General features: G+C 39.6%; 2 protein-coding genes across 14 annotated transcripts in view; one reads left to right on the forward strand and one right to left on the reverse strand.

The window, feature by feature from the left end:
- Nucleotides 1-12,614, forward strand: part of BMAL1 (basic helix-loop-helix ARNT like 1) — an 84,577-nt gene extending 71,963 nt beyond the window's left edge. For 8 of the 9 annotated variants that reach the window (XM_077818429.1, XM_077818430.1, XM_077818428.1 and 5 more), the window contains 3 exons: nucleotides 72-165; nucleotides 10,812-10,914; nucleotides 11,849-12,575. In XM_077818429.1, the coding sequence (XP_077674555.1) occupies nucleotides 72-165; nucleotides 10,812-10,914; nucleotides 11,849-12,009 (358 nt within the window). In that variant the 3' untranslated portion in view covers nucleotides 12,010-12,575. Of the gene's footprint in view, nucleotides 1-71; nucleotides 166-10,811; nucleotides 10,915-11,848 lie in introns of all 9 variants that reach the window. The other variant, XM_077818437.1, reaches the window with a different exon arrangement.
- A 640-nt stretch (nucleotides 12,615-13,254) lies between these two features.
- Nucleotides 13,255-22,970, reverse strand: part of BTBD10 (BTB domain containing 10) — a 51,096-nt gene continuing 41,380 nt past the window's right edge. For all 5 annotated transcript variants that reach the window (XM_077818442.1, XM_077818440.1, XM_077818441.1 and 2 more), the window contains 5 exons: nucleotides 21,055-21,157; nucleotides 20,037-20,157; nucleotides 18,625-18,822; nucleotides 16,409-16,519; nucleotides 13,255-14,398 (listed from right to left, as the gene is read on the reverse strand). In XM_077818442.1, coding sequence (XP_077674568.1) covers nucleotides 14,088-14,398; nucleotides 16,409-16,519; nucleotides 18,625-18,822; nucleotides 20,037-20,157; nucleotides 21,055-21,157 — 844 coding nt within the window. In that variant the 3' untranslated portion in view covers nucleotides 13,255-14,087. The remainder of the gene's footprint in view (nucleotides 14,399-16,408; nucleotides 16,520-18,624; nucleotides 18,823-20,036; nucleotides 20,158-21,054; nucleotides 21,158-22,970) is intronic.

Raw genomic sequence — 22,970 nt, forward strand, 5'->3', positions numbered from 1 at the left:
AAGATGAATAGTACATTAATTACATCATTTTGCATTGCCTCTTTCTAATTTTAATGACATTGGTTTGAAAGGATAAGAGGGTCATCACCTTCCAGCTGTGGTTCCAGTCCATTGAACATTACCAGCACACCACCCCCTGATACATCTTCTCCAGGAGGCAAAAAGGTGAGAATAAAAGTTTTTAAAATGTGAATCAGTGGTAGTAATTGAATTCTTTGTCACGTTTCATAAATCTGGCTATCTGATCCCTTGGCTGCCAAGTCTGGGGTAGCAGAACCTAGCATACTTAAGGTTTTGAGTCTTTATACATAATGAAACAGCTTCAACAGGAAAGACTGAGAGAGACCCATCCCAGAATACCCCATATTGGTTTGGACATTTACCTACTATGTGGGAGACTCAAGTTCAAATCTCTATTCCAAGTTAGGCAAAGTGGAGACTTGAATCTGGGTCTCCCACATCCCAGGTGAGTGCTCTAACTACAGGGCTATGGCGTATTGGGGCATAGTCTCCTTTTGTTGTTTTGGGAATAGCATTTCCAAATTTCCTTTTTTTACACAACAAAAAGTGGTTTAAAATGCCCAAAATCAAAATGAAATATTTTGTTTAACCCAATGCCTGCTTTTGTTTGTTTCATGAGAAAAACCAAAGCATTTTAGTTTAGGGTTGATCAGAAATGAAGAAAGTTGGTTGGTTTGTTTGTTCAATGACCCCTACGTTGCTATGATACATATCAGCTTAGCCCTAAAATTAGAAGTCCTACTGTGAGCACAGTGCATTAGTCTAGAATAGGGCTGTCAATTAATTGCAGTTAACGCATGCAATTAACTCAAAACAAATTAACACGTTATTTTTTTAACGAGTTAATCGCATACCTCTGAAGACAGGACTCGGTGGCAGCCGAGCAGGGAGGGAGGGAGGCACCAGGTGCGGCAGCAATCAGGAGGTGGCCAGGAACAAGAGACAGCAGGTGATTTGGGAGAGCCGGTCAAACACCTTCCAGGCAGAAGAGTGGAGCCCGGTCCCCTGTCGGCTGCCCCGTCCCCTCCCTGTTGGACAGGGCCTGTCTTAGGAATGGGCAAGAGGGGCCACCGACCAGGGCACCGTGCTTAGGGGGGTGCCACTGCATGCCTCCAGGTGCTCCTCCTCCAGCCGCTCTGCTCCACTGCTGCCCCAGCCTCCCCCCACCATGGAGCTGCCTCAGCCAAGCTGCTTTGGACTGGGAGACTGCCTCCTGTTTGTTGCACAGGGCAGGGAGGCTGATGTCAGGGTATTCCCCTCCCCTTGCCCATGTACCTGATGGCTGCTGAGCTGGGGTCAGGGAACAGGGGGGAGCCTATCTGCTGCTGGCTCAGGAGTGAGTGCTGCTGACAGCAGCTGCTGCTGGCTGAAAAAGCGTTCAGGTCTCTGCTTAAAGAGACCGCGCTCCCCCAACACACACACACACACACGTATTTGTAATTAAAAATAATAATATAAAGTGAGCCCTGTACATTTTGTATTCTGTGCTGTAATTGAAAATCAATATATTTGAAAATGTAGAAGACATCCAAAAATATTTAAATAAATGGCATTTTTGTTATTAACAGTGCAATTAAAACTGATTAAGCGTGACTATTTTTTTAAATTTCACAATCAATCACAATTAATTTTTTTTAATCGTTTGACAGCCCTAGTCTAGAACAGCGTGTACTATATTGGGACTGGCGTGGAGCGTAGACAGATTTGGAGAATGAAAAGCAGGCCCTCCGAGAAAGTTCAGTACATATAGACAAAGGTTTCTGAGCAGCATCTCTTATAGCAAGCACATTACATCTGTCTTCCAAGAGTTGCATGAGCATTCATTTCTTCCTCTCGCTCCTCTTCTCATGCATATGGAAAAGCCCTTTGCGAGTGGCTGTTTCAGAGCTGCAGCAAGAGAGGATTAGGCTAAATTTGGGATGATTTGTCACAGGGGGACCTAAAGTTACATGTTTACTAAAAATTGGAGACGCTGTAGTACCTGCTTAGTCCTATGTCTCAAACTCTTATTTCAGATTTTAAATGGAATGTCTTAATGTATTTCTCCCTTCATTGGCTCTTTATTTGAACTGTAAATGCATGTACAATATCTTAGGCTTCAGGTCGGTGTTTGCTTAATCTCACTTACGGGCTAGATTTTTCAATGGGCTCTGTGCACCTGTGCCTTTGAAAATCTCTGTAGAAATGCTCTAGAACCCGTTGGACTGCATGGCCGTAGAATTCTTGCATACCTCTTCTCCTTGTGGCAGAACTGTGCTCTGGCATCTAAACTTTCATTTTATAAAATTATTTCATAAGAACATAAGAATGGCCCTACTGGGTCAGACCAATGGTTCATCTAGGCCAGTATCCTGTCTTCCGACAGTGGCCTGTGCCACATGCTTCAGAGGGAAAAAAGAAACAGGGCATTTTATCGAGTGATCCTGTTTTTTAGTTCCAGCTTCTGGCAGGCAGAGGTTTAGGGACACCCACAGCTTGGGACTGGGTCCCTGACCATCTTGGCTAATAGCCACTGATGGACCTATCTTCCAGGAACTTATCTATTTATATTTTGAAACCAGTTCTAGTTTTGGCCTTCTCAACATCCCCGGACAACAAGTTACAAAGGTTAACTGTGCATTGTGTGAAGAAGTACTTCCTAATATTTGTGTTAAACCTGCTACCTATTAATTTCATTGGGTGACCCCGGGTTCTTGTGTTATGCAAAGGGCTAAATAACACTTCCTTATTCACTTTCTCCACAGTATTCACAATTTTATAGACCTCTATGATATCCCCCCTTAGGCATCTGTTTTCTAAACTAAACAGTCCCAGTCTTTTTAATCTCTCCTCACAGGGAAGTTGTTCCATCCCCCTTATCATTTTTGTTGCACTCCTCTGTACTTTTTTCAGTTCTAATATATATATTTTTGAGATGGGGTGACCAGAACTGCACGTAGCATTCAAAGTGTGGGCGTACCATGGATTTATATAGTGGCATTATTTCTAACCCTTCTAGTTCTAAAACTAACTTTGAAAATGTGAACAGGAAGTAAACTGCAATAGGATTTTCTTAAGGCCTGGCCTACACAAAAAAGTTAGAGCAAGCCAGCTACATTGTGCAGGGGTGTAAAATCCACACCCCTGAGTGATGTAGTTAAACTGACATAACCCGCAATGTAGACAGCGTTAGGTCAATGGAAGAATTCTTCCGACAACCTAGCTACTGCCTCTTGCGAAGGTGGATTACCTATACTGACAGGAGAACCCCTCCTGTCAGCATCAGTAGGGTCTACGCTGAACCAGTACAGCTGCTGTGCTTCAAGTGTAGACAAGCCTTAAATTCTGCAGAAAGTCTAAGAGTGTCAACACCATTTATCATTTTAGATGATACATCCAACAGATGTGCTTATTGCACCATCTCAAAATGCTTAACATACCTGCTCAGGTGACAAAACCCGAACAGTTCCATATTCAGTTTTCCCACAGACTATTCTGGTGCAATTATATATTGTCAGTACAAAAACGTGACATACTGAAAACTACAAATATTGTGAACTTAATTTAATATCAACAGTGAAACTGCTGTGCTGATACTTTCATAATTAATGAAAAACCTCCATATTGAAATAGAACTGCTGCAGAATTTAGGCTCATTTTGCTGCTGAGTATCTTGGGCCTTCTCTATAGCAAGGAGCTGTGGGAAATGCTGTTGGTGAAACCACTTGACGTTTAATCAGAGATTATAGAGCTGCAAGCCACCGTTAACTTCCACCTCCCAGAACAGCTACTGGGGAAAAAGTAAGGAAGTAAGCTTTTATCCAGAACTGATGTAGCTGCAGGAAGGAAAGCAATTATTAATTATTTGTATTTCTGTAGTATGTAGGAGTCAGTCATTAATTAGGGCACCGTTTTGTTATGTGCCATACAAATACAGAACAAAAAGATGGTCCCTGTCCCAAGGAGCTTACAATCTAAGACCGATTCGTGCGTGCAGTGTTCCCTTATTCTGTTAATCCTTCAAATGATGTCTTTTAATCCTATTGGGAAGAGGAGAAGAACTCAAGTGCCCAGGGCCCCAAGAATTTTTAATTCAGTCCTGCTTGATAATGCAGTGTTAATTCCTTCAAGAGCTATATGCTATGTCCCAAAACTGATTCTGCCTCTTTACCACCGGGTTTACATATTTATAATATAATAGAGTAATTTGATATCCAGATTCTTCCATGTGCATTGGTGTGTCAGTGTGCTAGAATAAATTTGGATTATGAGATTATGCAAGAATATTGATAAGTACCTAATGCTTATGATACAAGGCATATTTGGAAAACTTAACAAAAAAGCCTATATCAACAAGAGTCAGTGTGAAAATGCTAATTAAAAAACAATATGGTAGAAAACCTTGTTATGCTAAATATCCCCAGAAAATAAAATCATACATAGGAAAAACAAACCCTATCTGGGAAACATGCTGAATACTAAATATGCTAATACCCTTCTAAAAATTTTTTAACAAAGTATTGAATGAACTAAGCAATGTACATTGCATGCAAGACTGCAAACTTTGTATCAATTCAAAGGAATGACTCAGAAAACAGCAAGACATTGCCCTGATTACATGTTGTTGCTGGAGGTAAGCAAAAGAGACAGGCTAAGCAATAGTGGATATCACCTTCACATTTGGTTTGGCTCTCCTCATTATGTAAATAGTGTTTTTATCTATTCCTTTAATTTGCTTTCTCATGTAGAAACTCTGTTATGTACAGCGACTTTGTCTGAAGCTTACAGCAGAACAAACTACTAACCAGACCTCCAGATTATTACAAAACTGGTCACTTTAAACGTTGTCTCAATATGATAAAATATATGCCCAGACCAACAAATATTCAAATATGGATGCTGAAAGTAAGGCTACTAAAGAAGTGGTCTGATTTTCAGAGGTGCTGAACACCTGCATTTCCTTTTACTTCATTGAGAGCTGCAGGTGGTAGGTAAACTTTTAAAATTTGGTCAGCTATTTAAATTTGGACATTCAGTTTTGAAAATTTGGGTCGAGGGATAATGTTTTCTACCCTTTCTGAAAATAAACACAAGATCTTTCTTGCTGAAGAATTGTCAACTTTCAAAGAAAATAGTCTTGCACCACCTACTGGGGAACACATAGTGTGCCAGTTCTCACAGCCCCAGATGCATTTTTATCAAGCTAGAGATATCATTTCAAATAAGTTTCCTAAATACAGTAGATTCCTCTTAATAGCAATCCTGTTATTAACAGCTTCTGCTTATTAGCAGCATTTGGCAGGACCCAGACCCATCCCATTGACTTTCATGTTAATGAGATTTGGATATTGGCAATAGCATGATGCCTATGGAGAACTTTGGGAAGAAGGGCCTTGGCTGCAGGCAGGGTTGTGGGGCTGCGACCAGGGTGCTTGGCATGTTCCAGTGCTTCCCTTCCTGGGTGCAGCCATGCAAACCTGCCTGTGGCTGGAGACTTGCCACCCACACGAAGGGGGAGCCCTTTCTGGAGTCCTGGCACTTCAGGCTGGGATGGGGCTTTGGACAGAGCAGCAGTGGAGAGGAAGCTAAAGCCCACTTGCTGGGGCTTTCCACGGGGAGCAAGTGTGCTGGGGAGCTATACAGTCCCTCTGCCTGTGCTCTCCAGGCTGTGCTCTGCCCTGGCACAGGGGGGCTGCAGCTAAAGAAGGTTGTGTTGGGACAAGCTGAGGCTGGGCACAGCTTGTAGGGTACAGGGAGAATTACAGTGCAGGCAACCCCTGAAGCCCCAGCACACCTGCTGCCTGTGGAAAGCTCCAGTATCTGGGCTGCAACCACCTCCCCCCCCCCCCACACACACACACTACTGCTGTGCCTGCAGGCAGGTTTGCAGCCAGGAAAACATGTCCCACCCTGGTTGCAGCCCTACAAACCTGTCTTCTGCTTATTGGCAACTTCCAGACCATGGCAACTTTTTGCTAGGAACAAAAGTTGCTAATAAACTGAATCCAGTGTATACAGAGATTTTAGAAATACAAGTTAATTACCTTTATATGTGCAGTATCAGGTTATAATTACAGGTGGAAGGTCTGTAGTGACCATAGTAAACCAATGCTTTCTCATTTGTGATGTCACCAGCCCCCATTATTAGGACCATAGGCTTATTAGGTTAAAGATGAAAAAGATTCATAACAGTACTGATTACTGTCCTATTGCTGTAGTAGAGAACATATAATTAACTAGAAGTCTAACATTGATTGTAACTACTTTCATTGTCTTGTGACCTTTAGCCCTGGTGCTGTGCACCTTACATTGTTTTTCCTTTCCAGCAAGCTAGTTAATCACTTTAGTATCCTTGTAATGGAAAAGACAAGAACATAACTTCATACACTGTTTGTTGCACAAACTGACATGCTTTAAGTGAATACACAATATCTAGATGGGTAGAGTCTGGAGCCTGGAGCCCATTGCTCACAGGCATTGTCCCATTTAAGTCAACAGAAGTATTTGTACAAGTATGGATTTTCAAATTCAAGCCTTGAGACAACAGAAGTTGTTGCCAGAGAGACTGACTAGAACAGTAGTTAAATGGTCAAAGAGAATTCCCTTTACCAGTAGGGGAATATATTTAATTTGTAACCAACCTCTGTTACAATATTTCAGTGCTACTGTGTTTATAAATGTATGAAATATCCCTCAGGTATGAAGCATGTGATTTAAATTGTTAATGGAAGAAATTGCAGTCTTATAGCATGATCAATTTTGAATCTCCCTTAAAGTAGCATAGCAAATATGTGTATAGAAACACATCTCCCACAGTGGAGGCCCTGATCCATAAATAGGGCCCCTAGATACTACTATTTCAAATACATAATAAAGCAGACTGAGAAGTTTACATGTAACCTTGGTGTTTCTTTGGAACTACTATTTAGATATATTCTTTCATTAGGCTACATGTATATCCTTTAACATTGCTGCTTTTACTTTAGGTAACCAGACTTCTTCTTTATTAAAAAGATTTAATTCCATAATCATACACTCAGGCACTAAAACAACTCAAAGTGCTTCAGTGTTTGGATAGTATCACCTCAGGTAACATATAGCAGTTACAAGCCATCATCACCTGGAACCTAGGATTCATCTAGATTTTGCATCCCAACAAATACACTTACTATGGATGATCCATCCCTTAGGCTGCAAAGTTGAGTGGGCATGATGACCCCCAGCTTTCTACCAACAAGTCTGATTTATTTTTTGCTAGGTTTGTGGTAACTGTAGGATTCATGAAAATGAGATTTGAGTCACATGTAAACTAATGGAAATGAGCCTTGCTGTGCCAGTCCTGTACTCTTGAACATTGAAAGCCAATCATGCTGATCTGTATGGTGGTTTTATAATAAGGTTGGGTAGAGACAAGAGATGAAGTATGACCTTAGTCAGGCAGTGAATTTTCATCTCCTCAGGTAAATAGCTAGTGTATTAACCCAGACATTTCAGTGTGAAAATATTCTTGCCAAGAATCAATCCAGATGTGGTGCCCTACATTTAATTTTAGCGATTACTTGTTTATTTCCCCTGTAGCCAGAATGGCAGCAGTGTACTAACTATAGCAGTTCACACATCTAAGCCAGTGTACAAAAGGAAAATGTAGCTGTAAAACAACAACAATCATACTGTGGTTAAATCAGTAGGCACAGAAGTTTGCAAGCCAGGCATTCAAAGTAGTGAAAATAGTAAATTGTAGTACAGCTGATTTCATATTACTTTTCGAAAGGTTGGCAATGAAGTATCTCTAATACAAACCACAGTGACTCAGAGAACACAACATTTTGATACTTCAAATTCTGAATGTATAGCTCATGTTAGGAGTTTCATGGGTCTAGATCAGGGGTGGGCAAACTTTTTGGCCCAAGGGCCACATTGGGGTGCAAAACTGTATGGAGTGCTGGGTAGGGAAGGCTGTGCCTCCCCAAACAGCCTGGCCCCTATCTGCCCCCCCTCACTTCTCACCCCCTGCCTGTCCCCCTCAAAACCCTTGACCCATATAACCCCTCCTTCCCCACCCCCACCTGTGCCTGCCCCAACTGCCCCTGGGACCCCACCCCCTATCTAACCCCCCCCAACCTCTGCCCTATCCCACTACCCCCTGTTCCCCGTCTCCTGACTCCCCACCCCCACCCCCAACCTCCGTTCCATCCAACCACTCCCTGTCCCAACTGCCCCCTGGGACCCCCCCTGCCCCTTAGCCAGCCCTAGCCCCCCTACCATGCTGCTCAGAGCAGCATGTCTGGCTGCCACACTGCCCTGCATGAGCATACAGCCAGCATGGCTATGGGGGAGGGACTGGGCAGGACTGTCCTGCAGGCTGTAGGTTGCTCACCTCTGGTCTAGATGACCGAGAACAGAAGTTATTTGCTCCATTTTTAATAAATGCTTATGAAAGAGAATAAAGTCACTTAAGACAAATCAGTGAGTGACAGCAGCCCTATAGTTCACTCTTTCTTTGTTTAAAGAAGTTAGTATCATAAATACCCTTGCAGTAGCATCAGCAGCATAGAAATCCCATCAGACTAAGGCTATGGATACACTACACAGCTTGCCGCTGAAGTGCTGCTAGGGCAGAAGATCTAAGCCAACAGGAGCCTTTGCGAAGAGCGGTAGCGATGCCGGCAGGAGAGCTTCTCCCACGGCCATAGCATTGTCCAAACCTGCACTTAGGTCAGGGTAACTTACATTGCTTGGAGGGGTGGCTTATTCACACCCCCCCAGCAACATAATTTATACCGACGGAAACCATAGTATGCACATAGCTTGAGGCACATTCACAGGTAGAGCGCATCATGGAATTCAAATTCCCTCGGAGAAATTACAGAAAGCATAAAAAACCCCAAGAGTACCGTGGGAGGAGAACTCACCCCCCTCTCCCAACTAAAGTAAAATGTTACTACAACCTCTACCTCTATGACGTAACAAAACTTAACCGTGATTGTATCCCGACGCTGTTTCTCTTGCCCCAGGAGCCAGGGGTGAAGTGTAGCATTGCTGTGTTATACTTGCTGCTCACGTGTCAGGATTTTTGTACACTACATTCAGCTTGCGGAGCGCTCCCTAAGGGAGTAGTCTCTTCTCATAACCTACGCTGCTATAAAGAAACTACCAACTCCCTGTGCAGCTCTGGCCAGAAAGTCAAGGTGCCGCACCAGTGCCCCCCTGGAGGGAAAGCACTCCATTTTGGTTCTAGAAAGAGAGCAGGGGGGTCCATACAATGAAGGAAGTAGGGCTGCTTTGCAAGCAGTTTCAGCTAGTGTATCATTGAAGAGATCACCACTGAAAACACCATTAAAGAGATTTACTTATGGAGAAACTAGACATGAATATAAGGCTAAAAAACTGAAGTCTTAGCTACACAAGAATGGTTTTTGATATTACTTGAGGCGTGAATTTGAACAGCTGCAGTTACACCAGCAAAATCCCCACATGGGGGGACAATCTCACTTGGAAACAGGTTTAAGAAAAACTGAAAACTGCTGCTTTATACCAGACCAAGTGTCCAGATTCGGGGGAGGGGTTAAACCAGTGTAACTATACCATGGTAATACCTAAATCTTTCCCATCTCAAGAAGCCGTTAGTCAAAGGGCCTGACTCTCTGCACTAGTATAAATCACCACACCCAGAGGAAGGAAGCAAAATGGGAGTAAAAATGCTACCAATTCCATTAGCCATTTCCATCCTCTTTCCACTCACTTTACAGATGGAAATAACTGGACAAGTTTCAGGGCAGTGGAGCATCAGGCTATATTTTGCTTAATTATTGTTCTTGTGGATACATTCCTTAGAGCAAGCTCAGAACTAAATGACCTCTAATATAAGCACAGCTGAGTAGTTTCAACTAGAATCATAAATTTGTTTTTGCTTCCTGATTACCCATTATATTAGGGTGTGGGGCAAAGAAACCCTCCATCTCTACTTAGAGCATCCGGTGGGGTCTTTGCAGCGCAGATACTCACCAATGGAATGTTACTAGCCAGAACAAGCTGAGCAACCCGTGGCAGTCTGTATCAAGAGGATTACACTAGAGATTGCGTGCTCTTCAGGGGTGGGACTGTAGCCTGTATGTTTGCACAGCACCTAGGCACTACCCAGATTACCAATAAATACTCACTTCCTAGGCATCAGGAGTTAGACAAAATCATTACAACCTCAAAGCGTTGACCTTGCAGTGTGAGGTGAAGGTTCAAATGCATTTTATAGATAGCTCGATTTGAAATCTACAAGTGGTGGAACTTAGAAATTCCACAGCAAGAACCCAGTGTTGCCAATAAATAAATAAATAAATAAGCAATGTTGTGGTGTATAAAAAGCAGGTGTTTCTGAAGAAAGCACTGCATGTAAAGATCATTGGTTACAGTACCTTTTATAGCAGTTCCCTTACTTTCTAGTGGTTGAGAAGTGTCAAAGCAATGTACACTTTCACTGGGCAAATAAACTTTGCCTATTCCCCACTGAGGCTTAAAATTATTGATACAATAGTAAGCATGAAGCATTTTAAGATAATTTCATGTTGTAGGTGGCGTTTAACTTTAACAAAGTTGGTTTGCAGGTAGATTGTCTCGCATATCTCCCCCAATCTTCACCACATTAATATTAAAGTATCCTGCTGTGAAGTTTCACTAGAACGCAGTTTAAGTTCATATGTTTGGATCCTAAGACTTGCTGTAGGTCCTCCTTTTTCAGATGTGCTACATAGGTTAAGGCTGAGAGCAGCATGAGTATCATAGGACACTAGAAGTTTACATTTTTCATTTGTTTCTAGATTTTGAATGGTGGAACTCCAGACATTCCCGCTGCTGGTTTACTATCTGGGCAGATCCAGGATAATTCTGGCTATCCATATTCCGACAACTCCTCCATTCTTGGTAAGCACAGTCATACAATTAAGTCTGTAGTTCAGAGGTGTATGACAAATGTAACTCTAGCCATCTCAAAGCATCATCTTTACACAAAACTTTATCTAGAATAAAATTAGGCTTAAGAACATTTTAGGACATCAAGTCCAAGTAATATTCTTCAAAAAGAAATTAGTAATAAATGCCTTTAAAGCTCTGTGCTGATAAATACGTTATAGCTTAACTGGTTATAGCAGTAAGCCCTATTTTTACATGGTGTCTGTTAACATACCTCAGCTCTGTGCACACCCTGACATGATCTCTTGCTCATTCACAAAACAATTAAAATGGTAGTTTATGCAGTGAATCTTTCCCAGATGAAGGGGAACCATTTCCCCTAGCAAAATGATAAGAAAATAATGTTTTATAAACATCTACCCTATACGGTTTTCAACACAAAACATTTTCCTTAGACTGTTTGAGCCTCTCACTTCCTATCCCTCAAAAGTTTGGCTTCTTTTCAACAGCCCAATAGCCATTTTCAAGTCATTCTACTGAAAAAATGAAATTGGATTTTTTTTTTTTTTTAAATAGAGTGAGTTGGAAGTGGCCAAGGCCCCACACCAGGCTGGCACATTGGTTACCTGAAACTGCTCACCCTGACATTCTCCCCCTTTCACACACCTCTGACAGCCCTTGTCCTCCACTAACTCCCCATTCAGCCCCACGGTTAGCACAAATCCTGTAGGGAATTTTTCTGTCATTGGGGTGAGATCCCAGCTGTGTACTGTACGCTGATGAGTGCATTTGCAATCAAACATCCCCCCACCTATCAGAATGCAGTTTAGCATGTTCACTTCCAACTCAGTTAATAATTGATACTTTTTTCTGACCAATCACTTTATACAATATGTAAAATAATATTTTAAATGCTTACTGTAGTTTTCTTTTAATTCTTTCACAGGGGAGAACTCTCACATAGGCATAGATATGATAGACAACGACCAAGGATCAAGCAGCCCCAGCAACGACGAAGCTGCAATGGCAGTTATAATGAGCCTTTTGGAAGCAGATGCAGGCCTCGGAGGCCCTGTGGATTTCAGCGACTTACCGTGGCCCTTGTAAATGCTACATATTAATTCAGCATCTGAATATCAAAGTGCATTATTGGTGGAGTTCTACAGTCTGTGAAGCTTGGATTATGAGAACAGCTTTTATGTATGAATTTCATAAAAGCCATATCAGAACACACAACTCATCCGACCATGTGTCATTTCAGACAAAGTGGAGATAAACATGCTACAGTGTTCTTGCATTATGGATTTGGTTAGCTGTGTATAGCTTGCATTAATTGTATATTTTGGGATTCTGTTCTTTTTGAATTTTTTTTAATCACTGTGCAACTCAGCACTGTTCTCATTGGTAGCTTTTATATGCAAATGGTTGTTTCAGATGTATGATGTGTTTTTACACTACAAAAAGGTCCCCCATGTGGATATTTCTTATACTAATTGTATCATAAAGCTGTTTATTCTTTCTTGTCAGAATCCTTTACTATAAATATTGTTAAAGTGTAATGTATTAGACAGTTAAATATTTTTAAAATAAATATGTTTCCCTTGTTCTAAAATGCAGCATTTACTTTTTTGTAATAAAAAAATTTCTGATAAAACCCACTTAAGTATGGTAGAAGCCATAGATTGTGCCTTGTTACTTTCAAAATGGAAAAAAAAAGAAACATTCAGTCCCAAGGCTTCATTCTCCGCTCACTGCTTTCAGCCAATTTCATATACACACACTTTACAGTTAAACACATTGCTAACATGTGAGCTTTTTTATAGATTTGGTTCTTCTATAATTCCAGTAACTTAAAAATTATCATGAACTATCTTTGGAAGTGCATCCTTTTGATAAATGGAGAGAATTATAGTTTAACCATATTGCCTTACTTTTGCCTAATGGAGGAATGTCATCAGGTTTTTATTTTTGGGGCAGGGGGAAGAGGGGAGACTGACTGTTTCTGACATTTCTGCCTCTTGTAAGTATGTCCTGTAGTCAAAACAGCTTCTCTAGTAACCTCCCGAGCAAAACCACCTCTTATCTATTTGGCGTCAAGAGGCGAACAATTTTTAATATTTTAATTCAGAAGATAGATTCTCCAGTGCTGGGATTCCTAACTGGTATTTGATGGCTGATAAGGAAGGGGAAAATTGAAGACTGACACCATTCCTTCCATCATTAACACATTATATTCCTCCTCTCTCCTTAAGACTAGAGATGGAGAAGGAGTAAGTGCACAGATAGTCACTGGAATTTATACCTAGTATAATATATAGTCTTTGGTAAGGGATAATTCATTTGTCAGACTGATTAAAATAATGGAAATTTTATTTGAATGAAAAAAATTGAATTTACAATCATTTAATAAATGAAAAGTGAACCATCTGCATTTTTTCTATTCCATGAGACTTACTACAAACTTTTAGTAAATAAATATTTCCATCAACAAATTCAGATAAGGCAAAATTTAAGAGAAATCCCCCTAACAATTGTTCACAATCCTTCAACATGGCTCACATTACAAACAAGTGAAAAAATTCACTGGAGAAATTTGAGTTGGGCAGGATGTTAAATGGGTAATTGAATAATGTCCTCAATCCAAAAACCCCAGTGGTAATCATTTTGTGCTCAATCATATACAATACATTTAAGAGTCCACCTATTTAGAGCAAACTATTTACATTTAAATGAGTAGAAAGACTTTGATAGAAGCACTTTGTTAAAGTTAGCATTGTGCAACACATTTAGAAAAAATGGCTTTGAGAATCCATTTATCAAGCAGCCATTCATAAAGTGCTACTATCAATTCTGATTCTGCATTTTGCCTTCCATGTAACAATATTGAATTTACAGTAGCCAGCAGATCCCATTGTTTTTGATGGGCCTAGAAGGACAGTCCAGCATACAAATAACCAATATCGCAAACCTACTCAAACAAATACATGTACGTAACTGGAACCTCAGGATGTTTTAGTTGTACTCTTTAAAAACCATGATTAGATACTCCTTTGGTCTCTAAGAGAGCCCATTCTGCAATATCCTAAACACTGTGTTACACAATGAAGAAAAGCTGGAATTGCAGTGCAGTATGAGAAAGAGTCACTTTTTAAAGTAGCATGCTTTTGTTTGAATAAGAATCTGAATCAGAGTGCTGGGTTTTGTCCCTCCGGGTCCACATCATTGTTGCTGGGTGGAGGATGAATAGGTAGAATATCCAGCTCATCCACTTGTGGTGTGGGGTGCATTACCACTAGCTGGTCCTGGGGGATATCTGCTGCAGCTGCTGCTAGGTTTGTAATAGATTTACTTTTTACACACTGAAAGTCAACATGCCGACTCTTTCCTTCTTCTTTTTCCCATGACATCCGAATGAATGGTCTTTGGACATAGTTGTAAATCACCTCTGGCCTCCCACCTGGCCGTTTCTTCACTTTTTCTTTGTATGTGGGGTAACCTAAAAGTATTAGAACAAAATGACAATTAAAGTTTCCATTACTACTTAGCTCAAAGTTCTCCTTCACCAGCTCAGCTCCAAAGCATGTACATAACCAGAAGGTTGAGACACACTGAAGATAAGCAGGTCCATTTCCAGATTAGCATACAGAATGATGCAGACATCACCATGTTTTGGGGTTTTTATTTTATTTTTTTTTTAAACATCATGCATTCCCCCAGTTTACAAACCAAACACAAAAGCTGATAAACATTAGCCAAAATCCAAGGAGAAAAAATACTAAGGCCATTTACTACTAAAGCAACTCTCTCTGGACCTATTGAAGAGAGTGCCTGCAAAAGTAATGCTAGTAACTCTCCCCTCCAGGCAGAAAGTAGTATGCTACTCTCACAGCACTACTGACCTGGAGAGCAAGGGATGAGGTTTGAGATGTGAACCCCCAGACTGTTGATAACAACAACGTACTGGCATGAGTACTCCAGGCTGGGTCCCAAGCATTTCCCCCCTCATTTCAAACAACCTAAAACATTGAGTAGTGACAATAATATATTACTATAACTTCCGCAGCAAAGCAAAACTGGTTTCCATATTTGTTTTGGGGGTAGGAGGAGAAAGATGCAACCAAGTGGTATTTTATTTCTCATTACTAAGTATGGAAAATTGTCTCCAGTTTTATTTCTGTGGGGGCCCAGACAGATAGATAGCAGCTGTTTTCTCTCATTTCAAAACAAGAAAGTTGGAATCTAAATACCAGCAGTAAAGGTAGAAATGCACTTAATAGTGTCAGGTTTCAGAGTAGCAGCCGTGTTAGTCTGTATTCACAAAAAGAAAAGGAGTACTTGTGACACTGAATGCATCCGATGAAGTGAGCTGTAGCTCACGAAAGCTTATGCTCAAATAAATGTTAGTCTCTAAGGTGCCACAAGTACTCCTTTTCTTTTTACTTAATAGTGTATAAATGAAAATAGGGTTGCAGGACTAATACAGTTTTCAATTCAATTCAATATATTTTAGAGAACATGACCAATTCTAAAACAATTGGATGCATATTTTAGGTTAGTGAGCTAGAATCATCCAGCTGCTTCACCCAACCTGGCAAGTGGAAACATTGCATTTGTGAGACTATTTAAGATCATCGACAAGTTCACTTCCCTTAAATCACAACTACTGGGTTTCTGGGAGCCAAGTTCAAGACTAACTCAGTTCTTGTTCCTGCACTCATGCTCTAAAAATTTAGGGATACTAAACACTTCAGCTGTCCTTTGCCTGACCAAAGTTGTGCTAATGGAGTCTAAAGAGACCAGCGTCCAGCCTGTCTAGGCTAGAAGAAGATGGTCATAAATACTGCTGGCCAACACTGTTCAAACTACTTTTGGGGGAGAATTTTGCTTGACAATTTCCATAAAATCTGGCTTATTGCTTTTTTGAGTTACAAAATTCTTATTTATGGAAAACCAGTGTTCAGTAAGCTTAAAAAACTTTTCCTATTTTTCTACCAGCTGCTCTAGTCATGAAATGGGACAGAGGACAAGATCCTTAAAGCTCCCTAAAGTTCAGAGTAACCCAATTCCTTCCTTCCTTTCTCTTCCCCCACAGCCCAGTCATGGCAGCTTTCTGTATGAGAGGGGTCAGTGTGCCTATGTGAGCAGGGCTTGGGCAACATTTTTATATATAATTTTACATTTAAAAGCTCCATTATGAGATTATTTAGGTTGCAACGAAAACACCTGAAAAATAGGAAATCCATAATTAAGGTCACAGGATGCAGCAGAACCATCCACTCATTGGTAAATCAAAAAAAGGTCTGCAGTAAGAAAGTATGTTAGAATCTGGACACAAGATAAGCCAACAGGGTGAACAAATTAGTTTCCAACAGACTAATAGGCTAATACCACTGACTTACAATAGCTCATATAGTAAAGTAGGAACAGTGGCTGTACAGAAGGGCAGAAGCACTGAAATGTCCTTTGCCAAAGGATTAGCTTGGAAGCAATACAAAATTACTCATACCTTCAATACCCAGTCGAATCTTCTTGAGCCCCCTTTCCTTCAGAACCGATTTGGCCACATCTCTGTTTTCAATATACTTGAAGAATCTATACAACTTTGTGCTGTAAATAACTGGGAAAATTGCATTTCAGAGATTAATAAAAAGTTGTACTGGAAGTTTTTAACCTCTAGTTGTACAATGAAGATGGTCTAAGTGGTGGTTACAAATGAGGCCAGATGGGGTTGATAAACACCACAAGGTAAAGTTACCTAGAATTCAACCATATGGGTGAATCATGAGCTCTTATTCCATCATCCTATTTAAATCTGTAATTCCAGTTGAAACTTTTGAAAAATCTCCTAGGATGTTATAGATCAACTAAGATTGAAATATGAGAAAAATAAAGGCATATATTCAAACACAGTTTAAGGGTATGGTCAACTGAAAGGGTGGATGGTTTTTCCCCACTGATTTCATTCACGTTTTTATAGACGGATGTTTTCTTGAAGGCGCTCAGAATTGAGACATGGCAGAGTCTGTAATGTAAATTAAACTACAATGAATCCCAAGAAAGGTAAAGTTTAAGATGTGTTCCTCATATAGACAGATTGCCCTGCACACGTTAAAATTCTTGCCAACCTATTTAGCAAGTGGATTAGAGTTAAGCTTTGATTATTTCTTTTAGAGAAAAAAAAGTTTCCTAAAAGGGCAGACAATCCATTGACAAGTGGAGCCTGCTAAATACAGAGGAGGCTTCTCAGTCATTTGGGTTAGTAGCCCTTGACGCCTTCCTGTTTTCATGCTAATGTTATTTTTCTGAAAAATAGGAATTGCCAAGATTTACACAAAAAAAGACCCCTTCACAAGCTGTGTAAAATTCCCAGAGCAAACACGAGTGTGTAATAAAACAGAATTAATTACTTTTTTTTTTAATTGCGACAGTTACTGCCTCCTTAAGATCGCTAGAAGTCTGACCAGTCTTCTTTGCCTTGTTCTCCTAGAACAGTGACATTACTCATACTTGGGCTTGGAAGTATTCGATTTTTATTGATAAACGTCAGTAAACATCAATGTCACCATGTACACAAACTGACAAAAATATTTCCATCAATAATAAAAATTTACAGACAGGCAAAGTAAGAAAAATGCTGTTTGAGAACTTAGTGATTTAAGTATATTAATTTTGTATATTTTGACATGACACGTTGACAATGTATTTTAACAGCTTTAACTTTTTGAATCTCAACATCTGTCATTAATTGTCTGACCCCTCTATTCTCCGACTATAAAATTCCCTGTGAAAATTTAAACTGTGAAAATTTAAATTAATAAAAATCAAAAAATGGTTAAAAATAAACATTGGTATTTTCCGTTGAAATTAAAAAAATAAAAATCAAATTCTGCCAAGCCTAACACTTTTTGAAATTATTTTCAACTAAACTATTTTCACTCCCTCAAACATGGCGGGGGCGGGGGGGGGGGGGGGAGAGAGAAGAAACTGATTAAAGATTCACCTTGACTGAGTTTTGGTAAAGTTTTAACAAAAGTTACTTGAGAGGTTTGCACAGTGTCAGATTAAAAAAAGAAAGCCTTGGAGGGCCTTTTATTTTATTGGAGCACAAAAAAGTCAACTTTTTAAATAAACTGAATCCATGTCCTCAGACTGGAAAGGAACTTGAAACGGCACAAAGATGCTGAGCATGAGCAGAAGGGAATTCATTATCAATGGCTTCTAACTTATTTATGGACCAAACTGTTCAAAATGTTTACATAACGAAGGAAGAGAACTTTGGCTGGTGCACTCAATCCATTTCTCTTTTGTAAACCAATTCTTCATTTTAAAAGTAGAATTGGCCAAAAATGGGAATCATTCTTCAAATGCTTTCCAACTAACTCTGTTTGAAAGTATTTTCCCCCTCAACTGCTTGTGTCCTTTGGCAAGTATTTTATTCCTGTCTCTGAACAGAGTTCAGAGTAGCAGCCGTGTTAGTCTGTAGTCTGTTAGTCCAATTGGTTAGTCTCTAAGGTGCCACAAGTCCTCCCTTTTCTTTTTGAACACGGCTGCATTTTTTTTACTCCAATGGATACAGCATATTCTCATACCACATACAAATCATCTGTGCACTAGTAGCAGTGGGGATGTTGTAAAGCTCTGATAGTACCTGAGTCACTGATGCACAGTCAACAAAGCACTTTGGTAGAGCTAAATTCAATACAAGTATAAAATCAGACTTACTTTGTGAATATTCCTCTCCCATCTGAGGAGGATACTCTTCATCCCAATCAACCACATCATCATCTGTAAGCACGACAATGTGGCATTCTCTCTCGCCACTTTGGGCGCTAGCTACCATCAGTGGAAGAATCATTTCTTCAAGGTAAAATTCAAACTGTCTGCGAGCACCATCATTTGATAATTCATGCATAAGAGCACCTGAAATCAAACCCATAAAAAGCATACTGACATTGGGAATGTTGGTAGAGATACGCAGGCTGGAATTAAAACTGAACAGCAGCACACATCCGCCCACAACGAAATAAAACAAAGCATATGTCAATTCCTTTGACTGTTAAGATTTTGTTTGGTTTATTAGTATGAGCAAAAGCAGAACTGCCTTTCAATTTAAATAGCCAGAAATAATGTGTCAAGGTTTGTGTAGGAAGGATTGTCTTGCAATTTGCTATTCTCCTGTCAAACAGGATAACCTGATAACTAGATTATGCAACCATGTCTTTCTACATTAAGTGATAACTGTTTTCTTGTATTTCTGGTACATGTATGATAGTGATTTGTAAAATTCCCCTCATATTTGCTAAAAAAAGTTTGCAGTATTTAGCAGCCCAGGATATGAGAGAAACAAGGTAAGTGAGGTAATAGCTTTTATCTGGCTAGCTTCTGTTGGTGGAAGGTACAAGTTTTCAAGCTACACAGAGCTCTTCTTCTGGTCTGGGGAGAGAGACCCTATGGAACTCCAAGGTCTCAATTCTGAAGACTGGCCGTCTAGGTGGGACATTACACTAATCTGAGATTACAAGTATCAGAAATATAGACTCATGAATGGAAAAATGTGTGTGCCAGTATACTGCTTAAAAACTTGAAATACTATCTAGGATGCATTTTTATTTATTAAAAGTTTTGTGCTACTTTATTTGGACCAAAAGACTTGTTTAAGTATTGGCTCTTCTAAGTTTGGAACATACGGTCATAGATGCTAAACACTGTGTTCTATACATCCATTTCTCATCAAGACAGCTTGTCACTTTTACTGTGAAAACACTGAAATTAGAGAATGACCAACTTTCTAAGTAACAAACGATGGGGAGATCTGTTCATTAACTTCACCGCATGAATCTGTTCCCAAAAGATCTCTGCTGTCAACCAATTGCTGATATTTCTCAACTTGTCTACACAAGGACATACATGAACAAATAAGGACCTGAATGAGACACGGGGCTGTGCTGATCTGGCACACAGGAGAGAGTAGAAAAGAGAAAGCTTCATCTCCCCACAACATTTTACACATTCCAGATTATGCATTTGATTTTCTTACAATATTTTACAGTAACATCAAGACTTTTTAAAGTAAACTGTGTACATTTTAATTAACACATGTACACTACAATTATTGTAATAAATTCCATACTTACTGAGATCTCTACATTTGATAGTACTATATTCAAAGGAGATGCAAAGATAGTCACATGCTTCTCTTAGTTCAGGAATAGATATTCCATCAGGACAACGTATTATCCCAGTCTTATAGTAATCCTTATAATATAGAAAAAGCACAAATATTAGACTAAACCATCTGCCGATAAAAACATTTCATTCACTGTTAAAGGACCTTTTCCATATTCATAAATCCTAATGCTCTGTATTGCAATCTTCAAGAACAAAGACTGAACCACATGATTAATATGTTTATCCTCAGACTTAGAGCTTCCAGAACAGAAGGGCCACTATCAAGTGAAAAGTCATTTTAAAGTTTTAGCTGTATTAAGTTTCTATTTTAAATTACAAATTCTTGAAACTGAACATTTAAGTATGAAATCTACTTATATGGTTTACTATTTACACATCACTCAACTTCTACTGCTCTGTAGCTCAGCCACCAAAGCAGTACTGCAGCCAGACTGCATTGTGATAATGTTTAAGGCAGTTTAATTTTCTTTGCAGACCGCACTATGCATATTTCTGCAAGCGTAACCGCCACCTGCAGTATGTACTGTTGAAATAACTTATTTCATTCACTGTAAAAGAATCAAGAACAAGAGCTGATAAAAGAAAGCCAAAATGGCTCTTTGAATTAAAAGTTTACAAAAAAGCTGTTTAAAAAAGTTAAATCTTCCATAATTCTTGATTCCTGAGGCTTAGCCAAACCCCTGGAGTGCATGGCTGGAAGCACAAGTGCACTTAAAAATAAGAGGAGCATTTTCCATATCAAGTCATTCTTTCAAAAGGAAAAATAATCACTTATTTATAGAAGATTGTATTTAAAACGTCACATCAAGCAGAGAAATATTGCCTCACCAAGATCTCTGTCAAACTTCTATTATATGCCTGTGTCATTTTTAAATAGGGAAAGTGTTCAGCTTTTCCAGCTTCAGGGATTATAAAATCCACACCCCCATTGGTTAAACTGTACTATTGAAAATGAAAGATCACCAGAATAGCACGAAACACAGTTGAGCCAATTCCTTCAGCTACTTCATATTCTCCCTTTTCATTGGGACGGGTGAAGTTATGTTCTCTGCCTGATCCAAACATCCTATTGAACAGAATGACAATTCAGTTAGAACCCACTTCAGATTTACAAGGAACTTAGATGAAGCACAACATGCTAAAACTGCAGATGTAATAGCAAAGAATTCACACTCCATCTCAGAAGTTATTGACCCGATACAAGAGGAGATATTTTTGCACTGTTCAGCAGAGCTGGTCAAAACTTGGAATTTCCATTCATGGACATTTCAAAGTTTGATTTAGTTCCAAACTGGAACGAACACAAGTAATTTCAAAACCTCCTGCAAAACAAAATTCTGAAAAAAAAATTTCTATCTTGAAAAAAATTCAAACATTTCATGTTGAAACAAAACTTTCATGTTGATGTTTATTTTGCAATACATAAGGTGGCTGGGAGGATCAGAGAGCGGTTGGCTACAGGGTAATAAGAGGAACACGTTCTTCCTGAAGTTTGAGGGCACTGCCTCCGCAGCATTCCCAGTTTTGAAAGTGAGGTATCCAGCTCGTTCCCAGTCTGAGGTGTGTTATCATTACACTCCCCATTCTACCTATCTCTGCTCACATCTCTTGGTTCATATCCTCCTCCCTCTACTTCTGGTTCCTACCACTTTCCCCCAAAAAGCGCTTCCCGTGGAGGATTTTGCTCATGCCACTGCTATACATGGCACATCAACAAGTGCTGGCAGCAGTAAAGAGAAAGTGATGAGGATTGCGCACATCGCAATTAACACTGCTGGGAGCAACCTAATGAAACGGAGAAAGCATTCTGTGGTGAACCAGCACAGGTGCAATTCTCCGCTGTGGAATTCTCCTGAGCTTTCATTTGAAAAATGTAAGTTCAACATGGGGAAATAGTGACCCAACTGCACTTAAAACTCTACTCAATGTATTCATAGGTGTTATGTGCATATTATGGAAGGACATTTCCTATGAAATACAGTTTTATTGGCTGTACTTCCCAGTTAAAACCTCCGATCTTCATTAATAAGGGAGATCGCAACCTTAAAGAGGATAGACTTTCAGCAGTTTTGAAAACTCCACCTTTTGCTTTTACACTTCTCATAAACATCAAGCTGTATACATTAATTTTATATCAGACATGGAGCTGAAACACTACTTTGTTTTTTTAAATACACAAACAGGCTTTAAGGCATAAAGTGTTATGCATTTATCCATCTTATGCCATTAGACATTTTACTTTAAAAAATGCATCTAAAAATAAATAAATAAATAAAAACATTTCTGCATGTATGTACATCTCAAGGGCAAATGCCTAGTCTGAGTAACTTTTGTATTAATATAGGAGGCCAGTCTTTACATTCATATGCATGCCCTTGTTTAATATTTAATTTATGAAAGTGAGTCTCCAATAGGTTCTATTAGGCTTTAGGCAAAGAATAAATCTTCACCAAGGTAACCAAGTAGACTCTGGTTAAGCAGTTCTTGCTCAATGCCCTGCCAACTGGTGCTGGAGAAGGAGCAACATTAGATGTTATTTTTAGACCAATACTTTCACATTTTTATTAGCCTACTTTTGAACTGGCAAAAGTACAGAATAAGGTTGTTCATTAGACCAATCCCTGGCAGAGAGACTAACCTAATGACAACTCATCTACACAAGAGCTCTAGTATTTTTGTCACTAGATGTCTATCCCCTAAGTCAATGACAAAAGAGACAAATTTGCTGTGTTTTACACTGACATGCAGTTTGTTTCCCACCCACTCCCCACATATGTCAAAAACATTTCCTTTCATCTACCTCATAATAAAGAAGGTTAAAGATGCTGGTTTTGCTTTATTCCAGCATCTTTGTTTTGTTTTGTTTGTTCTTTTGGCAC

This window comes from Eretmochelys imbricata, chromosome 6 (assembly GCF_965152235.1).
Source record: "Eretmochelys imbricata isolate rEreImb1 chromosome 6, rEreImb1.hap1, whole genome shotgun sequence".
In the NCBI taxonomy this organism is placed as follows: Eukaryota; Metazoa; Chordata; order Testudines; family Cheloniidae; genus Eretmochelys; species Eretmochelys imbricata.